General features: G+C 40.2%; 1 protein-coding gene across 4 annotated transcripts; it reads right to left on the bottom strand.

Annotated features, from left to right (window-relative positions):
- Positions 1-918: 918 nt before the first annotated feature.
- LOC111840379 (protein Wnt-7a-like) lies at positions 919-14,998 on the bottom strand. Of its 4 annotated transcripts, XM_023805135.2 has the most exons (6): positions 14,760-14,998; positions 14,631-14,671; positions 13,788-14,041; positions 12,980-13,206; positions 8,958-9,229; positions 919-5,379 (listed from the first exon to the last, which is right to left on the bottom strand). In XM_023805135.2, the coding sequence occupies exons 3-6, from the start codon at positions 13,856-13,858 to the stop codon at positions 4,903-4,905; spliced, it is 1,047 nt and encodes a 348-aa protein (XP_023660903.2). In that variant the 5' UTR covers positions 13,859-14,041; positions 14,631-14,671; positions 14,760-14,998; the 3' UTR covers positions 919-4,902. The 4 variants fall into 4 exon arrangements, with proteins under 4 accessions (XP_023660903.2, XP_072569891.1, XP_023660904.2 ...); XM_072713790.1 differs by having other exon boundaries at positions 14,631-14,998; XM_023805136.2 differs by lacking the exons at positions 14,631-14,671; positions 14,760-14,998 and having other exon boundaries at positions 12,980-13,133; positions 13,788-14,544.
- Positions 14,999-17,211: the final 2,213 nt, after the last annotated feature.

Raw genomic sequence — 17,211 nt, 5'->3', positions numbered from 1 at the left:
GAGTTACAATCCTTTCACCATGGTACCTGAAGCTGAGCACTACCTAAATGGACCAGGTGGAACGTGGTCTGCAGAGACAGAACACCCAATAAATTGCAGTTATGTGACACCCTTTAGGGCATGAGCAGGTCATGTGTCTCCATTGAAGACATCCTGTTAGGAGATACACAATGGCTCAAATGACGTGGACTAGGAGAAAAGTGCAAGGCAAGTGTGCTGTATGCAGGGGTCATACAGTATTGCGTGTCTCTGTGCACTGATCTCATTCTTTCAATTGCCTGATATGTAAAAATGCCAAAAATAATGTGGAGCATTGTTAGCATTCTTGTTTTTTATTCTCATGCCTGCTTTCCATATTGCTCCAACCCATTATATTCATCCATAGATGCCCCTGGGCAAAGGTTTTAGGCTCTAAATCGTGCAGCCTTGTTCCTGCATATATGCCAGCTGAGACCCTTATCCAGACTAATCATGTAGTTCCTTTTTTGCCTCATTGGCCATAAATATTGTGTCCCGTTCAGAAGCATTTCACTGGGCTTGCTGACGTTACTGTCTGTGTCGCAGGACAGTCGCCCCAGGCTAAGAACGTCCAACTTGCGGAAAACTCGTCATTACAAATGGACTGCCGTAATGTCTGTTAAATTAAAAACTGGGTTAAATACAATGTTTCGTAATAATGAACACATGCAATACTTTGTTACATTTGTGAAAACATTGACTGGCTTCAGAGGTTCATCAGCTGGAGGTCTAGTACATAGCAACATATGTGGTTACTTTTCTTATTACTGTGTAATTATTGTTCTTATAATGTACTGTATTATTATTATTTCCGACTTACGTACAAATTTGACTTAAAGACAGACTTAGGGATCTGATGTCATTGTACCCTGGGGACTGGAGACACACTATTAGTAAACATGCTTAAAGGAACGCTTTATTATTTCATTACATCCACGGCAGATTCTTCTACATCATAATCCCCTGTGCCTGCTTCCTAAAAACCTTACGGATTTTGAAGGGAGAGGATAAACGTTGCATGCAGGTCGCTGAGGTGCTGAATATACATGTCTGAACCAGAGAAAACACACATGCAACTGATGAAATTATGTTTCAGGTGATTTATGGATGGGGGGGGGGGGGGTAAGCAAAGAACACCCCCCAACTCATTTTCCATTCCTCATAATCTCTAATTACAGTCTTTTATTTATCCTCATCCTTACCTCATTCAATTCATTGTTAATCGTTTCCTATTTTTGTCCTTGTTGTAGGGCATTTGAATGGATCTTTGGTATATATTAGACATTGTGTGGGTTAACTCTTACCTGTACAAATGTTTCCACGTTTCAACATGCCGGCAGTTCGGCTCAGTAGCTTACTTGCATTCTCTGGCTCTGTTAATGTATATTTAATAGACCTACCTGAGCAACAACCTCCTTTAGGTTAGGGTGGGGTTTGTGCTGAGAAGCTGGTGTCCAGCAAATTTAGCTGATTAATACTCCCCAGTTTTTTATTGTAAAATAAACTAATTTCGCAGGAGCAAACAATTGTTGTCCTTGGATTCCCTGAACTCATGTGCAACTGCGATCCATAAGGATATGGATTATAATTCACTGCACAGCAGGTCTTAAGCAGGTATAATATGTAAAATATGTTACTCACCGGTTGAATGACTGCTGCTCAGGTACAGTGATTTATATTTATTTGCTTGGTTGATAGTTTTATCCAAATAAACTATTTTTTTTGCCAGTTTTTACAGTTTGGTATTTTACTGGTGCATTCAGCACCTAGTTCAAGGATATTACCTCAGGGCTTCTCCTGGGCCACCTGTCACCCTCTTACACTTATATTTATTGAACAATAAATCATTAGGTCCCTTAAAAAGTATTAGGTCTGTTAGCTCATGATGGTCATTGTTAGCTACCAATTTGTAATTAAAGATTAACTAATCAAAGCCTTCAGTGCTGTACTTTCAGATTAATGATACTGTACTTAGCTAAATGTTTCATTAACCAGGTACCAAATGAAAAGTCGTGGCACGGATCCAGCAACAGCAGCGCGAAACAGAATGGCAGCCATAAATCAAGGGCTACCACTGGGATCCAGGTGCATGCAGGTGTGCGCATTGAGCGACCCATGAAATATGAGCTTGTTAACAAGGTGGCAGGAGGATCAGGGCCATCTCAGACCAACACAGGTATTAAACACCAAATTCCTTGGGAATGACTCAAAGCAGGTTTAGGAGAAACGTCTCACTGAGGTTAGCCGGCACCTTGATCACCCCTAGAATTTAGGTTGTTAATGTTAAAGAAAGAGACACTTGTGTTTTATGACCCAGTGGGTTTGTGGTTATGCCAGCGTAGCACACACATGAAAAGTACAGGGCTGGAGCCCTTGCATAATGCCTTATACTTCTCATATTTGTATATAACTAACAAACGTTAATACAAAGTATAATTTTGCTATTGAGAATGGAATTTCTCTACAGCATTCCAAATAGTGGGCTTTTTTGGTTCTTTTTAGCAGTCTTTTTGATTTTTTTCCCCTGGAATTCTATAATTAACACTTCATTGATGGATACCCCACCTTCTGTTGGAAGCCACATTGCATGTTCAGATGCACAGTGGTGTTGTCCAGACAACGCATCACAGAAGAGTAAATGAAGCAGATAGCAAAGCTTTCTATCACCCTATTGCAAACGACTCTACACTTTAGCCAAATGGTTTCCATGACACCCTTGGCTCAGTGCTTTAAAGCACAAACACCTCTATATGCTTCACCAATCAACTTCTCACCCTCCCAAGTGTTCAATTATCCTAAACCTTTCAAGCATCAACAACATCGCTTATGAAGCTGTTTTTCAGATCTTTGAATGTGTTAAAGTGAGGACATATGATTAATGATGTCTTTTGAAGTTAGGTTGTTTTTAGTCTGTATAAGTCTGTAATTTCTGTGATAGTCAAGATCTCAAAATGTCACTATAGCATTTTACATCCAACATTCAAAACAACTTCAAGGGAGGATGGCGTTAAAAGATAATTATGTTTCCTTTTTTGTGGTGGAGATGGATGCTATAGAATGCAGTAGTTTTATTAAACAAATATAGCTATTATTTTTCTGAAACAAATCCAAAGCATAATACACTAGCAATTTTGTGATTACTTCAGTGTTATATTAGACTTTGATCCAATAAATCCTCTAACACCAAAAGCGACTTGCAAAACTGACTGCAGCACTGTGATTTGTTATCAATGTATGGTAGAACATTGGCCTGATCATCTGATTTTTTTGAACCTACGATCATTACCTTTGACAGTCTTGCACCAACAATATACTGAAGACAACCTATGTCATCCAAACCTTTTTCTATGTCAGACAATGCGATGAGTCTCACGTCAATCAATGCAGAACAGAGAGTTAATCCAAAAAGGCAGCAGGCATATTCCTGTTCATGTATTGGATAAATGAAGCAGGTTGTACACATATACTCTATTTTCCACTGAAATAACACATACTTAACGCACCGGCCAAATCGACAGCAACCAATATTTTAGTATATGCCAGGCTTTGTCAACTGAGTCAGACAGAAAGAGGCATGAACAGGACAAATATGCATCAAGCAACCATATAAATTAAACAGTCATACAAAAATAGCTTCTAACAAAATACTCTATATTCTTTCAACAAGTATTTTCCACACAAGGGAAAAATTGCTGAGAGTATGATTATTGCTACTGGTTAAAAATATTTGTTAGAATAGTCAATGTGGCATCAAAAACAATTAAAGTTTATATTTTTGTTTTTCAATCACAGCTTCTCGCTTTGACCAACCATCAAGAATCATTCCCAAATAATTACTGTATGCATTTTCAACTCTGGCAACTTTTTATAGCGTATAATGATTCCAGAGTATTTTTCAGCAGCTGGGTAAAGCTTCATGGTGCCACTTTTCATATTAGTATTAAAAAATACGCACTCATGAACATCAGTAGGCAACACAAAAAGGCTCGTGGGAGTTTTACTTACAGAAAAATTTTGAGGGCAGAATTTAAAAAATGATTAACTCAGATAGATAACCAATCAGACTGTAGAGGAGGTGGGTCTAAGCAATTAGAGGAGGCAGGACCAAGACATCTGATTAGTTAGTACTGCCTCCTCTATTTGCTTGGACCCACCTCCTCCACAATTTGATTGGTTATCTCACTGAACCAATCATTTTTTGTTCTGCCCTCAGAACTTTTTTTCGTAAATAAAACTCCCATGAACCACAAAAAGGCAACTGGAAAGGCTTTACATCATCCCAGGAAATGTATCAGTAGTCTCTGTCCCCTTAACGAAATCAGTAAGAAAAAGTATCAGTAGTTTTCTCATTAAATATATTAATATTATATCTATATAAAATGTTAAATATCACTATATAAACCATGGCAAAAAAGAGAAAGTTCAGAACTTCTGTTCCATTGTACCACAGGTGAAGGTATGCTCCTGTACCACTGCTGTAGATAGGCCCTTGTACTGGTGTAAGTGCTAAGAATTCCTTTACAAACTGACAGCGATGGTTGGGGCAGGATGGGTTTCCCACTTATCACAGTTTTGGCCCGCAACGCCCCTGGTGCTGACCAGAGGGAATCCGGTCCTCCAACAAGCTGTAAGGCATGCTTTCTGGGATCATTCCATCTCGTTAGCTTCTGTTCTCCCCATACTTTGATATCATATTCCTCGTGAAACCTCAGTGCTGTTTCCCTTTGCGTCCCCACATTCCATGGCAGCAAAATCTGAAGGGGAGCCATCACCAAATGCAGATCAGGCCAAAGAACTCCGAACGAGCAAAAGCTGTCTATTCCCTCCCATTCCATGTACGTCTCACATTGCAAGATAGCAAACGAAAAGCATAAGACACATGCTTCACTTGCATGTATAAACCTCTGTCCTCTCACTGCAGGTGTTGCACTTAACATAGCAGCACCAGAGGAACTTACAGTTGCACTGCCAGACACGTGAGTACTGGTGCGTGTTGTAGCCACGGCCGCAGCACATCAAGTCGCAGCTGCCAGGCTGTTGCGCTGTCCTGTTGCACGCCCGGCCACGTGTGCCCACGCTGCCTGTCGCCGGGTCTCCCTCGCAGTAGTTGGGAGACTTATCTATGTAGACCAGGTCCGTGACCAGCGGCTTGCGGTACGAGTTCGGCTTCTTGATCTTGAGGAAAGGCCGCCTCTTGTGATTGATGACCACAGGCTCCACGTGTACTGCTATGCTATACTTGTCCTTCAGGATGTTGCCCAGCTCACGGAACTTGGGCAGCGTGGTCCAGCAGGTTCTGGTCGTGCAGGACCCCGACACTCCATGACATTTGCACTCTTGCTGCATGTTCTTCTCTAAGATCTGAAAATATTGGCAACATAATTACTGCTATGGAAGCATTCGACATAGGTTCCATAGATTAAAGAGGGAGTCCCTGCAGCCTTTTATTGACCTAAGCAACAGATCTAAGTTCTAATCTGTGCAGTGTGTAAAGAGCAATGAGGGCTATAGTGTACCATATTAGGCAAACAATTAGTTCTATTAAATTGCATTTGATTTCTGATTTGGGAACAGGCTTTGGTGGCTTCCAAAGGAAAATTTTCCAGAAGTTTATAGACAGCCAGTAACAAACAACTTGGATCATATTAGCCCACCATACAAAAAAATCATAGCTGCTGTCATAACATGAAGACAGTGCATCCTTGATCACAGCTTCCTAGACGTGGAAAGTAACGACTGGAATAGTTTTACAGGCTGAGACAGGGCCCCTTGCTCATTCCATGCAAGCAACACGGCAGTTTTTCAATTCATTGTGCAAGGACACAGTTGGTTTCACACTCTCAGTAAGAAGAAAAAAACACAACAGCTGAACAATCAATACATACAGTACACACAGAAATGTTTATTTACTCCTCTCACTTTACTTCAATACTAATAAACTGATAAAACACAAAAACTGTTTGTCCAAAATAATTTGGGTACATTTTTTATTAAGAAAAAAGAAAACTGATTGAAAATGTGCTCTGTAAAATAGGTGGACAGAGATACACAGGCCAAACATCAAGCAGACTGCGTAAGCTAGCATCCCGCGACATGAGACCTGATGCACGTGTCTCCATACTCTGCGGTGACACATCGCCTTGCTGTGGAAAGTCAAGCAGCAGGAGTTTGGTGGCTTTGACTGAATGGATGTGAGAGAAGCGGAAGGAGAATAGATGCAGGCAGGCTGCCCAGGACTTTCAGTTTTTCGTGCTGTCACACTGTGCAGAAGAGGGAAATCCTGTGCAACATACTGAAGAATCTCTCATTCCTCCTTTTCACCTTGTCATCCTAAATACTTGAACACATCACACAGAAATTAGTCTGACTGCAAGTAAGCGGCAAGTCTGTCTGTAAAAATCTAAAAAAAAAAAAACGCCTTAAGATATGAAATTCAGTACAAGTCAATACAGTAAATACAATTAGAAATGCTTGCGCAACATATTTCTTTACAAATAACGTTGCAAGACAAGTATTGATGTCTCCCTCATTTCTAAGATTCTGCATTTACCTTATCTGATACTGAGAATGGCTGAGCTCGTCAGGGTGACGCATACTGGTGAAGACTTGCACTCTGCCTGCATTTTAGCTGCAGGGTAAATGCTTTCCCAGCCATTGTAAGGATGTGGATTGATGAGAGTGTGAAGCTCTTTTTAACTCTCTCATTCACTCTTTTATTTATTGTTGTTCTTGCCTTTATTTGAAGTGCTGGATAAAAGCCCTTTGGTCTTCCTGGATGGACAAGTGACAAACACTGTAATATATTTGTTTCACTTGCCACATACCATAACAGAGATGGTATTTAAATTTACAAAATTATTTAATTATTAAATATAGGCCTAATAAAATCATCTCACTGCTAACGACACAAATCAAGAAAACTATTTAACTGTTTAGTTGCCATAAAGAAGAACAGATGAGTATTTTTGGCGGTTTTTAGCATGTATATAAAATACTTCAACTTTTTACGCTTGGGACGTTCTAGCATTCCAGGCATTTCTCCCAGTCCTGCCTGCAGCCCAATCAAACTTTTATTGTGTGATTCTGCTCAAAACAAATGCAACACCATCTTCCGTGTTTGTTGATATTACATTAATTTCAGCTACAGTAAACTCCTGCAAAGAAGCTTGATACTGATCTGTGTTCACGTTTTATTTCAAATGAACTTCAAAACCCACTGATAACTTCTCTGAAAAAGACTACAGGTTCCATGATGCATTGCAAACCATCCACCTTTCATTACATAGTGACAGGAAGCTGAAAGGGTGCATAAAGGGTGTCCATTTTCAGTGTGAGGTGGTTATGCCTTACCGATACCTTTATAATACAGTAAATCATCCTTAATTCTAATACTGACCATTACAATGAATTATAAAGGTATCTATAGTGCATTATAGATGAGAGCTTCACTGGAGTTTAAGAAGTATTATAGTCCACAGTATAATGTCATTGTAGTGCATTATAGATGAGAGCTTCAAGGACAGTGTTACCATTTATATTTAACAAAAACATCAGTTACCCAACATCAGTATCTCATTATTAGCACAACCCCAAATTTTGCACAGCTTTTATAAACGAGCTGCAGCTGAAATATTGTCCGTTTGTTTATTAATGACTGAGTTTGCACAATGTTCTCAATACACAAGTATAATTTTTAACTTTTATAACACGTAATTGTCAGAGTGAGCCAGGAACCCCAGGGAGGGGACACCCCAGGGAGGGGACACCCCAGACGGGGTGCCGGCCCACCATGGGACAGACACGCACACAATTAAGCGATAGGAGCAAGTTACGCCAAATTAATGAAACAATATCAGCAAGAATTAACACAAAAAAATTAGGTATAATGCAAATTTCCAATGGAATGCCCATCTGCCACCTTCCCTTTTCACTTAAGCCACCAAATAAAAATTACTTTAGTGCTGGTCTTCTCATCCATCAGCAGCTGTGACTGAAACATGTGACAACCATTCTATCCCTCGCTGACCTCAATGCCATTAGCCTGATTAGCATAAAACCTCTGTTGAGGCCCTTTAACAAAGGGAGGAAAAATATGGGTGTAAGATGAATGCAGTTAATGCTGTGAGGCATCTGGGCCATCCAGAGAAGGTGGCACATACTGAGTGTTGAAGAGTTGCCATGGTGAACGGCTTGGCCAAACCCAAGTGGAGCCCTTCAGCGAGGCTGGGAACGTGCAGGTCGGATGAATCGGCTCTCTGTGGTGCAGGAGAGTCGCTGGAGGGAGCTGAGACAGCACTACCGGCTCCTGCCTACTGCTGCGGCCTCACGCAGGCTTTCAATCGGCCCGCTTTTTGTCTTTGGCCAAGAGGAGCAGACTGTGTGGAGTCAGTGACGCCCCCTCCTGGCAGCCCCAGCTACGCGGCAGCATCGGCACTCATGCTAACTAAGCCCCTGTTTGTGTTGTCGATGCAAAGGTGAGGCGTCAGTGGCACCGCAGACCCGCTGCATGTCTCTGGGCTGCTGAATACTGAGATACACTTAAATTGACTTGAAGTGTGTGTATGGGGCCTAATAGCAGCTACATAAGGGCTCTGCCTTTTTCAGAATCCCCACGTTTCTCTGGACAATGTCATCATCTCTGTTGCATCTCTTTAATGAGGCTACCTCCCCTTTTAGTGCAGAATAGCTAATCAGTTACCAGCCGGCCAATCAGATCCTCAGCTGCTTAGACATCTACTCTTAGACCAGTGTTTTCTTCTGTAACTTTGACGTTTTTTGGGGGGGGTGGGTTTCTTTTGAGATTTTAGGCTCGGGCAAAGCTTTCATGCAGGTATAATGTTGCCACATGTAATGATTAATCGTACCAAACTCTGCCAATAACCTCCACAAAGAAACAAGGTCACCATGGGAATGGAATGCGCAGGCCATAGTGCACCTACCTTGCGTCCGGCCTCGTTGTTGTGCAGGTTCATCAGCGCCCTGGGATTCTTCTTAACCTCCCTGGCGTCCACGAACACCTTGGAGAAGTCCAGGCCGAAGCGGATATCTGCTGAGCAGCCTCCCCACCTCCAACCTTCTTCATGGTCATAGAAGCCTTGTTTCTCTTGGTCACAGTCACAGTCGCTCAAGTTGCCCTGTGCACAGGCGGAGGTGACGGCGTGGGCCACCCCGGCGGAGATGATGGCGTAAGTGAATGCTGCCTCCTTGCTACCTGGACCAGGGAAGACATTTTCACTGGGATCAGATCCAGTATTTCACTGCTGTATTGAAGTGTTGCTTGTCCCTATATGTTTGCAAGGAAAACCAGCATATGTATCACTGGATACCGTGTTAGTTTAACACTAAAGAGATCATTTCCCTTCATGCTATAAATAAAGCACTAATTACAGAGTTAATGACGCCCGCAAGGGTCACAAGGGCTGAAAAACAATGACAACAATAAAATCACAATCAATTTTCTTCTTAAGTGTAGCAAAAGTCTGAAGATGGGCGACTGCAACAGGAAGGAAAGGTCAGTCTGCCCAATGAGTACAATGAACGAATAAAGTGTTTATTTAAGAGACAATACAATGGAAAAAGATAGAGGATTTGTATGTAGACTCCAGCCTGGGCACAGTCCCAGCCTCTATCACATGTGGAAGATGACTGCAGTGGGCAGAGCCCCAATCATTTGTCATTAAAATGATTGTTTGAAGGCATGGGAGTGTTTGTTATTTCTGGGGCCCCACTCAAAAGTCACCACCACCACCCCCCAGCCAAGTCCCTCCTACACACCTCCTAGTGTAGTTACAGTTTGTGGCCACTAGGAGGGCTCCCAAACACTTACACTGTACGTGGTTTGAGTTACGGTAAACGCCACTGCGGCTTGAAGGAGTCACATGCTACCTAAGGATGTAACATGGGTACTGCAGTAATCCTATAACAGAGGTGGATTCTTTGTGACATCAGCATTGTAAAATATGGTAGCATGAGATGTAACCAGGTATTATTATTGTGGGCAATGTTATCTAAACCTATATTATACTGTTTGATAGATTCATAGATTAATCATCCAGGGTTAACATCGGGTTACCATATTTGATGAGATGAAAAAGAGGATGTGTCCAGGATTCAGAATATTAATGAGTTTTCGCATTCACAGGTCAATCAGGTAGCACTTCTCTCATGAATATTAATGAGTTTCCGTTCCCCCCTGTAAAATGAAAATTTGCATCTGGGGAAACCTGGACGTATGGCAACCTTACAGTTAACTCTGGATTTACAATCTACAAACAAACGACACAATATATGTCTCTTCAACAAAAGTTACAAAACGCTGAGCTACAGTTTGTTAAACTTCAAGCAAACGACGCGATTCACTGTTCCCACCAAAACAAAAATTTAGTGTCAAGGTGCCAATGGGCTCCGGATAGTGACGTGAGCAGCGGAAGAGTTATTGTTGTGCATATTGTTTAATTTTTAAAGTAAACACGTGCACGAGACTTGCAAATGCTGTGCGACGATACTGAGTGGCTGCCGTATAATAAAAATCGGTGCCTTTTCCTTCAATTGGTACTCCACTGTACCTTGCAACACTGGGTCATACAGGTTGCAGCGCTAAACCCAGACAATCCAATTATTGAAAAACCAGATGTCTGGACAGGGACCCAAAAAGAGGACGCATCCAGGGAATCCCGGACATACGGTAACCTCTCAGGTAAAGAGTTCACCTTCAACAACAAAAAGCATGGATAGAAGTTTAATCCAAAGCTATTTCTGTTTGATTAAATCACTTACTATGTAACATGTTTAGATAAAAACTAAGTTTCAGTAGGAAAGGGGTGACAGCAGATAGGTAAATGTGCTCTTTTTCGAAACCTGTCAAATAAATGCAACAAGCAAATTCAATTTGTTACTTGTGTGGTGACTTCCTATATATAGAATGAAATGACAAACGTAAAACCTACATACTATTTATTCTAAATCTTAAATTTAGCATTACACTGCTTGCTAGGCCTTTGGCTGCTGATTAATTACAATTCTGTGCGCTGCACAGTGACAGTATGCTGCTGGGATTTCTCTTCATTCCTTTAGAGCCCCAATCTCAAAGGACTATGCGATATAATGAGGAGTTTGCTGTGCAACCTTGCTGTGCAGTGCTGTCCGATTTCAAATATATGTATTTAAATATGAAAATAGTTTATTAGCAGAACCATACATAAACATGTTCCATCAATCCTCATATTTTGCTTTTTGTGCATATTGACACTATTTTTTACAATCTTAGGGAAATTAATTTAATTAATTTAATTATAAAGACTTGGTCCAGAAAGTCACACTTAAAAAAAACTTTTTAAAAAAGTTACAAACTACTTTAAAACCTAAGTGCATCCAAATAAATAATAAATATACATTTAAGTATTAAAAGATAACTAAACTTTATAGTAACTGAGAAAAAATGATTCACAGATTTGTGAACAACAGGTCTTTTAAATAACTCCAGCTTCAACACACAAGATTCAAAAACTGTGATCCCATCCTGTCAGACTGCCTCAAATCTCCCAGACCGTTTATTTCCTGGTCATTTATATAAGGATAATGTTTCTGGGAGATTAGTAACATTAACAAAGGGCGGGGTCACTAAAGTTTAACATGTTTCATTCACGTAAACTCCTCTCAACATCTTATCATGTAGATGTTTTCTACATTTCAATTACCAATTAATAAAGATAAAAAAGTCTGGTATTTATAGATAATGGACGCCACTCGTAAACCAGTAAGTTAGTAAGCCAAGAAAAGTAAGTGAAGCTTATTTTACTTTTAAAACCTTTGCACAGACTGTGTCTAACACATACAAACATATTAAGCTAATCACCTCTGCAGTTCTTATCTTCTTAAAGCTGCAATTGCAAACAATGCCATTCAGCTCACATCTTCTTTCTGGACAGCGGCTAATCCAGTTGTCACGCTTGTCCGTGGCACACTGACTAGGCAGCAGTGTTAGAGTCGTCACTACTTTGCGTGAAGTGACTGTCTTTGTCTAGTTGTCTTATCTGTCACTTAAAACACATAATGAACTGCTTTGCCCAATAGAGGTTTCATTAGCAAGCCAATGCTGAGAGCTGCAGGAAAAAAAGATCTCAGAAAGGTAGGTTCCCCCCATCCCTTTTGATTTTGATTGATTGCAACAAAAAGTGCGTTCACCCTTTGCAGAATGATAAGTACTGTCTCCTGAACTTGGTTTGGATCCTGAGAAAATGCCATGGGAAAGTGAAGAAGCGTGTTAAGTGTGAAATCGTGTTTGTGTTCAGGGGAATCTGCTCAATTGAGCATTTTATCTCACTTCGGCCAATTCCCAGACATGAAAAGCCAATGGTTCCCCTTTCCTTTCTCACCAGTGGACCTGCAGAAAACATCTCAGTATCATAGCCATCTAATTACTGTTGATGACTCAATTTTTATGAACACCTAATTTTAATTTAATTTTTTTTCCAGAATAATTAGATTTGGACATAGTTTTCTCAAAATAGCCTACTGCACTTCATGTGATTATTTAGGCTACAAACAAATTATGCTATAAAATATCTACGAAAGTGTTAATGAACCTATGTTATATGTGTGTGTTTCCAGATAAATATTTATGAATATAGCTGTGTTTTGGGAATAATTTGATGACCTCGCTATAAAAACGCTGGTCAGAGTAAAATAAGTACCTGTTACGGGGAGTATGAAATTTCCTTTGGTTTGAATGGTTTGAATATGTCGTCTAATAATCGCAATTCAACGACAATAAATATTCTTAATTCAAAATATAGTTGAGTGAGTGAACTGACATTCAGTACATATTTATAGTGGCAGTGCCACAGCAAGAAAACAACCATAGCGAGTATATTTGGACGATGTTTGATTCATATGTGACTCTGTCGGTGTTTCACTGCCTTCCATGCGTGATGGTCAATAGCTGAACCGATCTGTAACATACCCACTTTCAGTTCTCTTCCGAAGGCAGTTCTTTCTCCAAGCGCGGAGCAGTTCCAGCGTCCACTCCTGAACTGAAACTGGCACTCGTCGATGCCCATCTGGATCCCTTCGCCAATGATAATGATGGCGTCGGGCCGGCTCTGACAGATAATCCGCTGTCGAGGAGCCAAACCAGGAATCTTGTTACAAATTATACTCGCTCCAAGCGCGACCACTGATGAGAAGCCCCTGAAAGGGAGTCAAAAGGAAAAGCAATATTTCCGGGGCCTTCCGAAAGAAATACTACGTAAAGGCCCGTAATTATCAACCTCCCGGTAATGGAAGGAATACCTCCCTCATTGATCTTATATTATGGGCAGCCGGTATCGTGGACCTCAATTTATACATATAGACATAGCCTACGTATGTACGTATGTGTGTGTATAGCTGTGTGTAGTCATATAGGCGGATATATATATATATATATATATATATATATATATATATATATATATATATATATATATATATATATATATATATATATATGTGTGTGTGTGTGTGTGTGTGTGTGTGTGTGTGTGTGTGTGTGTGCGTGTGGCTGTGCGCAATTTTGAACGAAAACGTGCCTGCAATATCTCCCCTGATTAAGAAATTACACTGCAAGTGCTGAGCATCGTGGTCCTTCATATTTTACATGACATGAAACGCATAAAGCCAAAGTTTTGTTTTATGTTGTGCTCAAACCGTTGTAATTTGAAGCTTTTGTCATTGATGCTACTCTGTTTACATCGAATGGAATACTGAGCATCCCGAAACGAGATACTCACCCAATTTTTAAATAGACAATCCCCAGACAAAGTAATATGTGAACAATCCATCGCCGCGTTTTCTTGGTCATGGTGTCTGATCTCCTGTTATGGCTGCTACAGAGATCCAGAAAGGTACTGCGATTCTGGGAGTCCTGGGTCTCTTCTGGGTCAGGAGTAACGATCAATGCTCGTAATATGCATGTAGGCTCGTTGGATGTTGAAGGTTCCTTTATGAAAGTGTCGTAGCAATTTCCCCGGTATTGTCTTCTGACCTATTATTGTTATTATTATTATTATTATTATTATTAGTAGTAGTAGTAGTAGTAGCAGTAGTATAGTAGCAGTAGTAGTAGTAGTAGTAATATACAAACAGTAGTAGTAAAGAAAACAGAAGTAGCAGTATCGTTTTTCGGGTTTTCTAAGCTGTCTGGTAAATGTTACAGGTAAATATACGAGTTGACAACGCAGTAGCTTTTGCGCTGCTATGATTCATAGTGCTGTCCCCCCCCCGTGGGTCCTATATAACTGTCTCATCAATCGGGGCGTGTTTAAGAAAGAAATGGAGCCTATAACCAGAATCTCATTAGCAATCATATAGTGTACATTAAGTGTTTAGGTCTATTAAAAAGCAATTGAAAAATGTAACACGAACGACTAATAAGATGAATACAATCCACACTTTGAGAATAAATAAATAAGCAAACAAACAAAACCCAACTAAGACAATATAGTGGTTGTGATCTATTTATGCTCCTTAAATATATTAGGCTACCGTCTCTTTTTCCTCCAAAGGTCGCTTTCCTGGGCTTATGGACTGAGAGAATTAGGCTATATTATAAAGCGCTTAAAAGATTGACTTACCAATTTCTTCCTGACTCAAGTCTGATGCTCTTTGCATTATTCTGTAATAAGCAAAAGTTTTTAAAAATCTTATTTGTAATGCCTCGCTTACTCCTCCCATGGTGTCCGCGATCGTTAAAATTTTCATACCTTTTCAATTGTGATAAGATTAATGAGACAGGATTGGCATAAAGCTACACCAGCTCTGTCAAATGCGTACGTACTATTGACAAGAAGCGAAAGGTGTAAAAACTAGAGAACACGTTGATAATTATACTTCCGGAATATAATTTCTGCATGTTTTTTTTTTGTTAAAAAAACATGCAGTTTGTCATTTTTATTTGTTTTAGTTCTGCTTGATGTTAGGCTCCTCTCTCAGTCCCCGCTGCTCCCCCCTGGTCACACGCACATACCGCACAGGCGTCCGCCTTAGACAGAAGCGCACGTCCAGTTTACATGAAAAATACAAACGTGAATATAGATACAGAATATGAGAGAACACTTTCCAGAAGCTACCAGGCCTATGGCTATAAAGTCTTTATGTTATGAAAGTCATACAGAAACACAATTTTAAATGGTTAAAAAAGTTTTTCTTGAGGTTCACTAAGGTGCTAAATAGCCTGCATTTGTTAAGTCTGTTTAATCGTGAGGTAGCGTTTATTAGTGTATTCTGCAGAAATACAAGACCAGTAACGATGTAAATTAATATTTCTTGTAATTTCTGTAAGTTGTCTACAAGCAGCTTTGTACAATCGACATCAAGAAGATAGACTTCATTGTGTGATATTTCTTCTCCAATCCTTCTATACTTGCACCACCTACAGGTTTACAACGGCGAAACTGGCAAATAACCGTGTTTAGACTTAAATATGTTAATTGTAACCAGTGCCTCCCACCCTGACTATACCCTAACCTGCATAAATCGTCCTTGTTAATGCAAGACTGGTAAAGAAAATTTGTGAAGAAAATGAAAACAACTGATTTGGAAAAATACAGTCAAAAGCTATACGTTAACAGCAGCAGTATTGCTATGAGTTATTACTCTGGTGTCCAACGTACATCAAACTTAAACATTATTTTGACTCTTTTTAAGTGGCCATTGTGTCCATTTCCAGGGCTCTGCTAGACTGAAAATATGACTGTATTGGTTTCCTGCTTGGTCATTGATCATAAGATATGTAATTATTCATTTTCAGAGTTAATTTGAAGGGGAAAAGATTCATGGTGTACTTTTTGGAAATGCTTCGGAAAGATACTAGACAGCACCAATAATCATACTTGGATGCTAAACCATAACTTATGGGATCAGTGTTAGTGTTTGTGTACACCCCCATAACAACAGTGTTGGGGAATTTACTCACAAAAGTAATTCTTTAAAGACAGCGGTGGAAAGTTCAGGTCTAGAAAGAACAAATCCAGACCAAGGTTTTGTTGAGTATAAAGAGATAGTCACAGAGGACTCAACTGGTTGGTTGAAACGAAATATATGAATATATATATATTTATACAGTATATATATATATATGATTACAAGCACACAGGCTTAGCCCACTGAACGTGTGGCTCAGTGGGCTAAGCCTGTGTGCTTGCAATCACCGGTTCAAACCTCAGCATGTCTCCGGGTCCTTGAGCAAGGCCCTTAACCCCCAGCTCCCTGGGTGCCCCAACAGGTGGCTGCCCTTCATGGACAGCTTGTTCTACAAAGAGCAAGTTGATGGAGGCATAAAAGGAATTTCCCCATGAGGGACAATAAAGGTTAAATTATAATTTAACAACTTCATATCCTGGTCGGGCCAGGATATGAAGTTGGATGGATGATTTACACTGCCTTTTTCTTGAGTATGAATCACTTTAAATCATATGAGCTCCACAACCAAGGAGCCTACTTAGTGATTTTCTGTCAGCTGAAAATCTACAATGAACATTAAGACAGCCCTGAAATGAAGAAACAGTTTGGTGCATAAAAATGCTCTGTGTCATAATGACCACAAGGGGGCGGCAGGTAACCTGAAAAATTATAATGGCAAAGAAACTACCGACAGAGTACAGATACACTATATAAACAATTGGCACACACCTCTTAATCATTTAATTCAAATGTTTCATTCAGACCCATAGCCACAGGTGTATAAAATCAAGCACCTAACCATGTAGTCAGGTTTACAAACATTTGTGAAAGAATGGGTCATTCTGAAGAGCTCAGTGTATTCAGGTGTGGTGCTGTCATAGCACGTCACCTTTGCAGTAAGAAATTTCTTCCCTGCTAGATATTCCAGGGCAACTATAACATGGTTCACATGGTTGGGTGAGTTTGGTGTGGAAGAAACTTACTGGCCCGCACAGAGCCCTGACCTCAGTCCCATCAAACACTTTTCAGTTGAACTAGAACGGAGATTGTGAGCCAAGCCTTCATTATCCAACATCAGTGCCTGACCTCAGAAATGCTTTTCTGGATGATGGGCAAGAATTCCCGCAGACACACTCCAACATCTTGTGGAAAGGGACTTTACCATCATGCAACATGCTCCACTATTGTCCTGGCTAGACACAAGAATGATTCTAAACTGTTTCTCTTCAGGCTAAGGATTCAGAAAGACAATTA

Source organism: Paramormyrops kingsleyae, chromosome 6 (genome assembly GCF_048594095.1).
Source record: "Paramormyrops kingsleyae isolate MSU_618 chromosome 6, PKINGS_0.4, whole genome shotgun sequence".
NCBI lineage: Eukaryota > Metazoa > Chordata > Actinopteri > Osteoglossiformes > Mormyridae > Paramormyrops > Paramormyrops kingsleyae.
This window is presented reverse-complemented; position numbering and strand designations above follow the sequence as displayed.

Excerpts from the sequence above, each read along its gene's own strand:
- LOC111840379 (XM_072713790.1), bottom strand. The coding sequence starts at position 13,858 with ATGACCAAGAAAACGCGGCGATGGATTGTTCACATATTACTTTGTCTG. Across the intron at positions 13,207-13,787 it reads ATTGTCTATTTAAAAATTGG|GGGCTTCTCATCAGTGGTCG; the intron begins GTGAGTATCTCG and ends ACTCCCTTTCAG. Across the intron at positions 5,380-8,957 it reads ACAACGAGGCCGGACGCAAG|ATCTTAGAGAAGAACATGCA; the intron begins GTAGGTGCACTA and ends CAATATTTTCAG.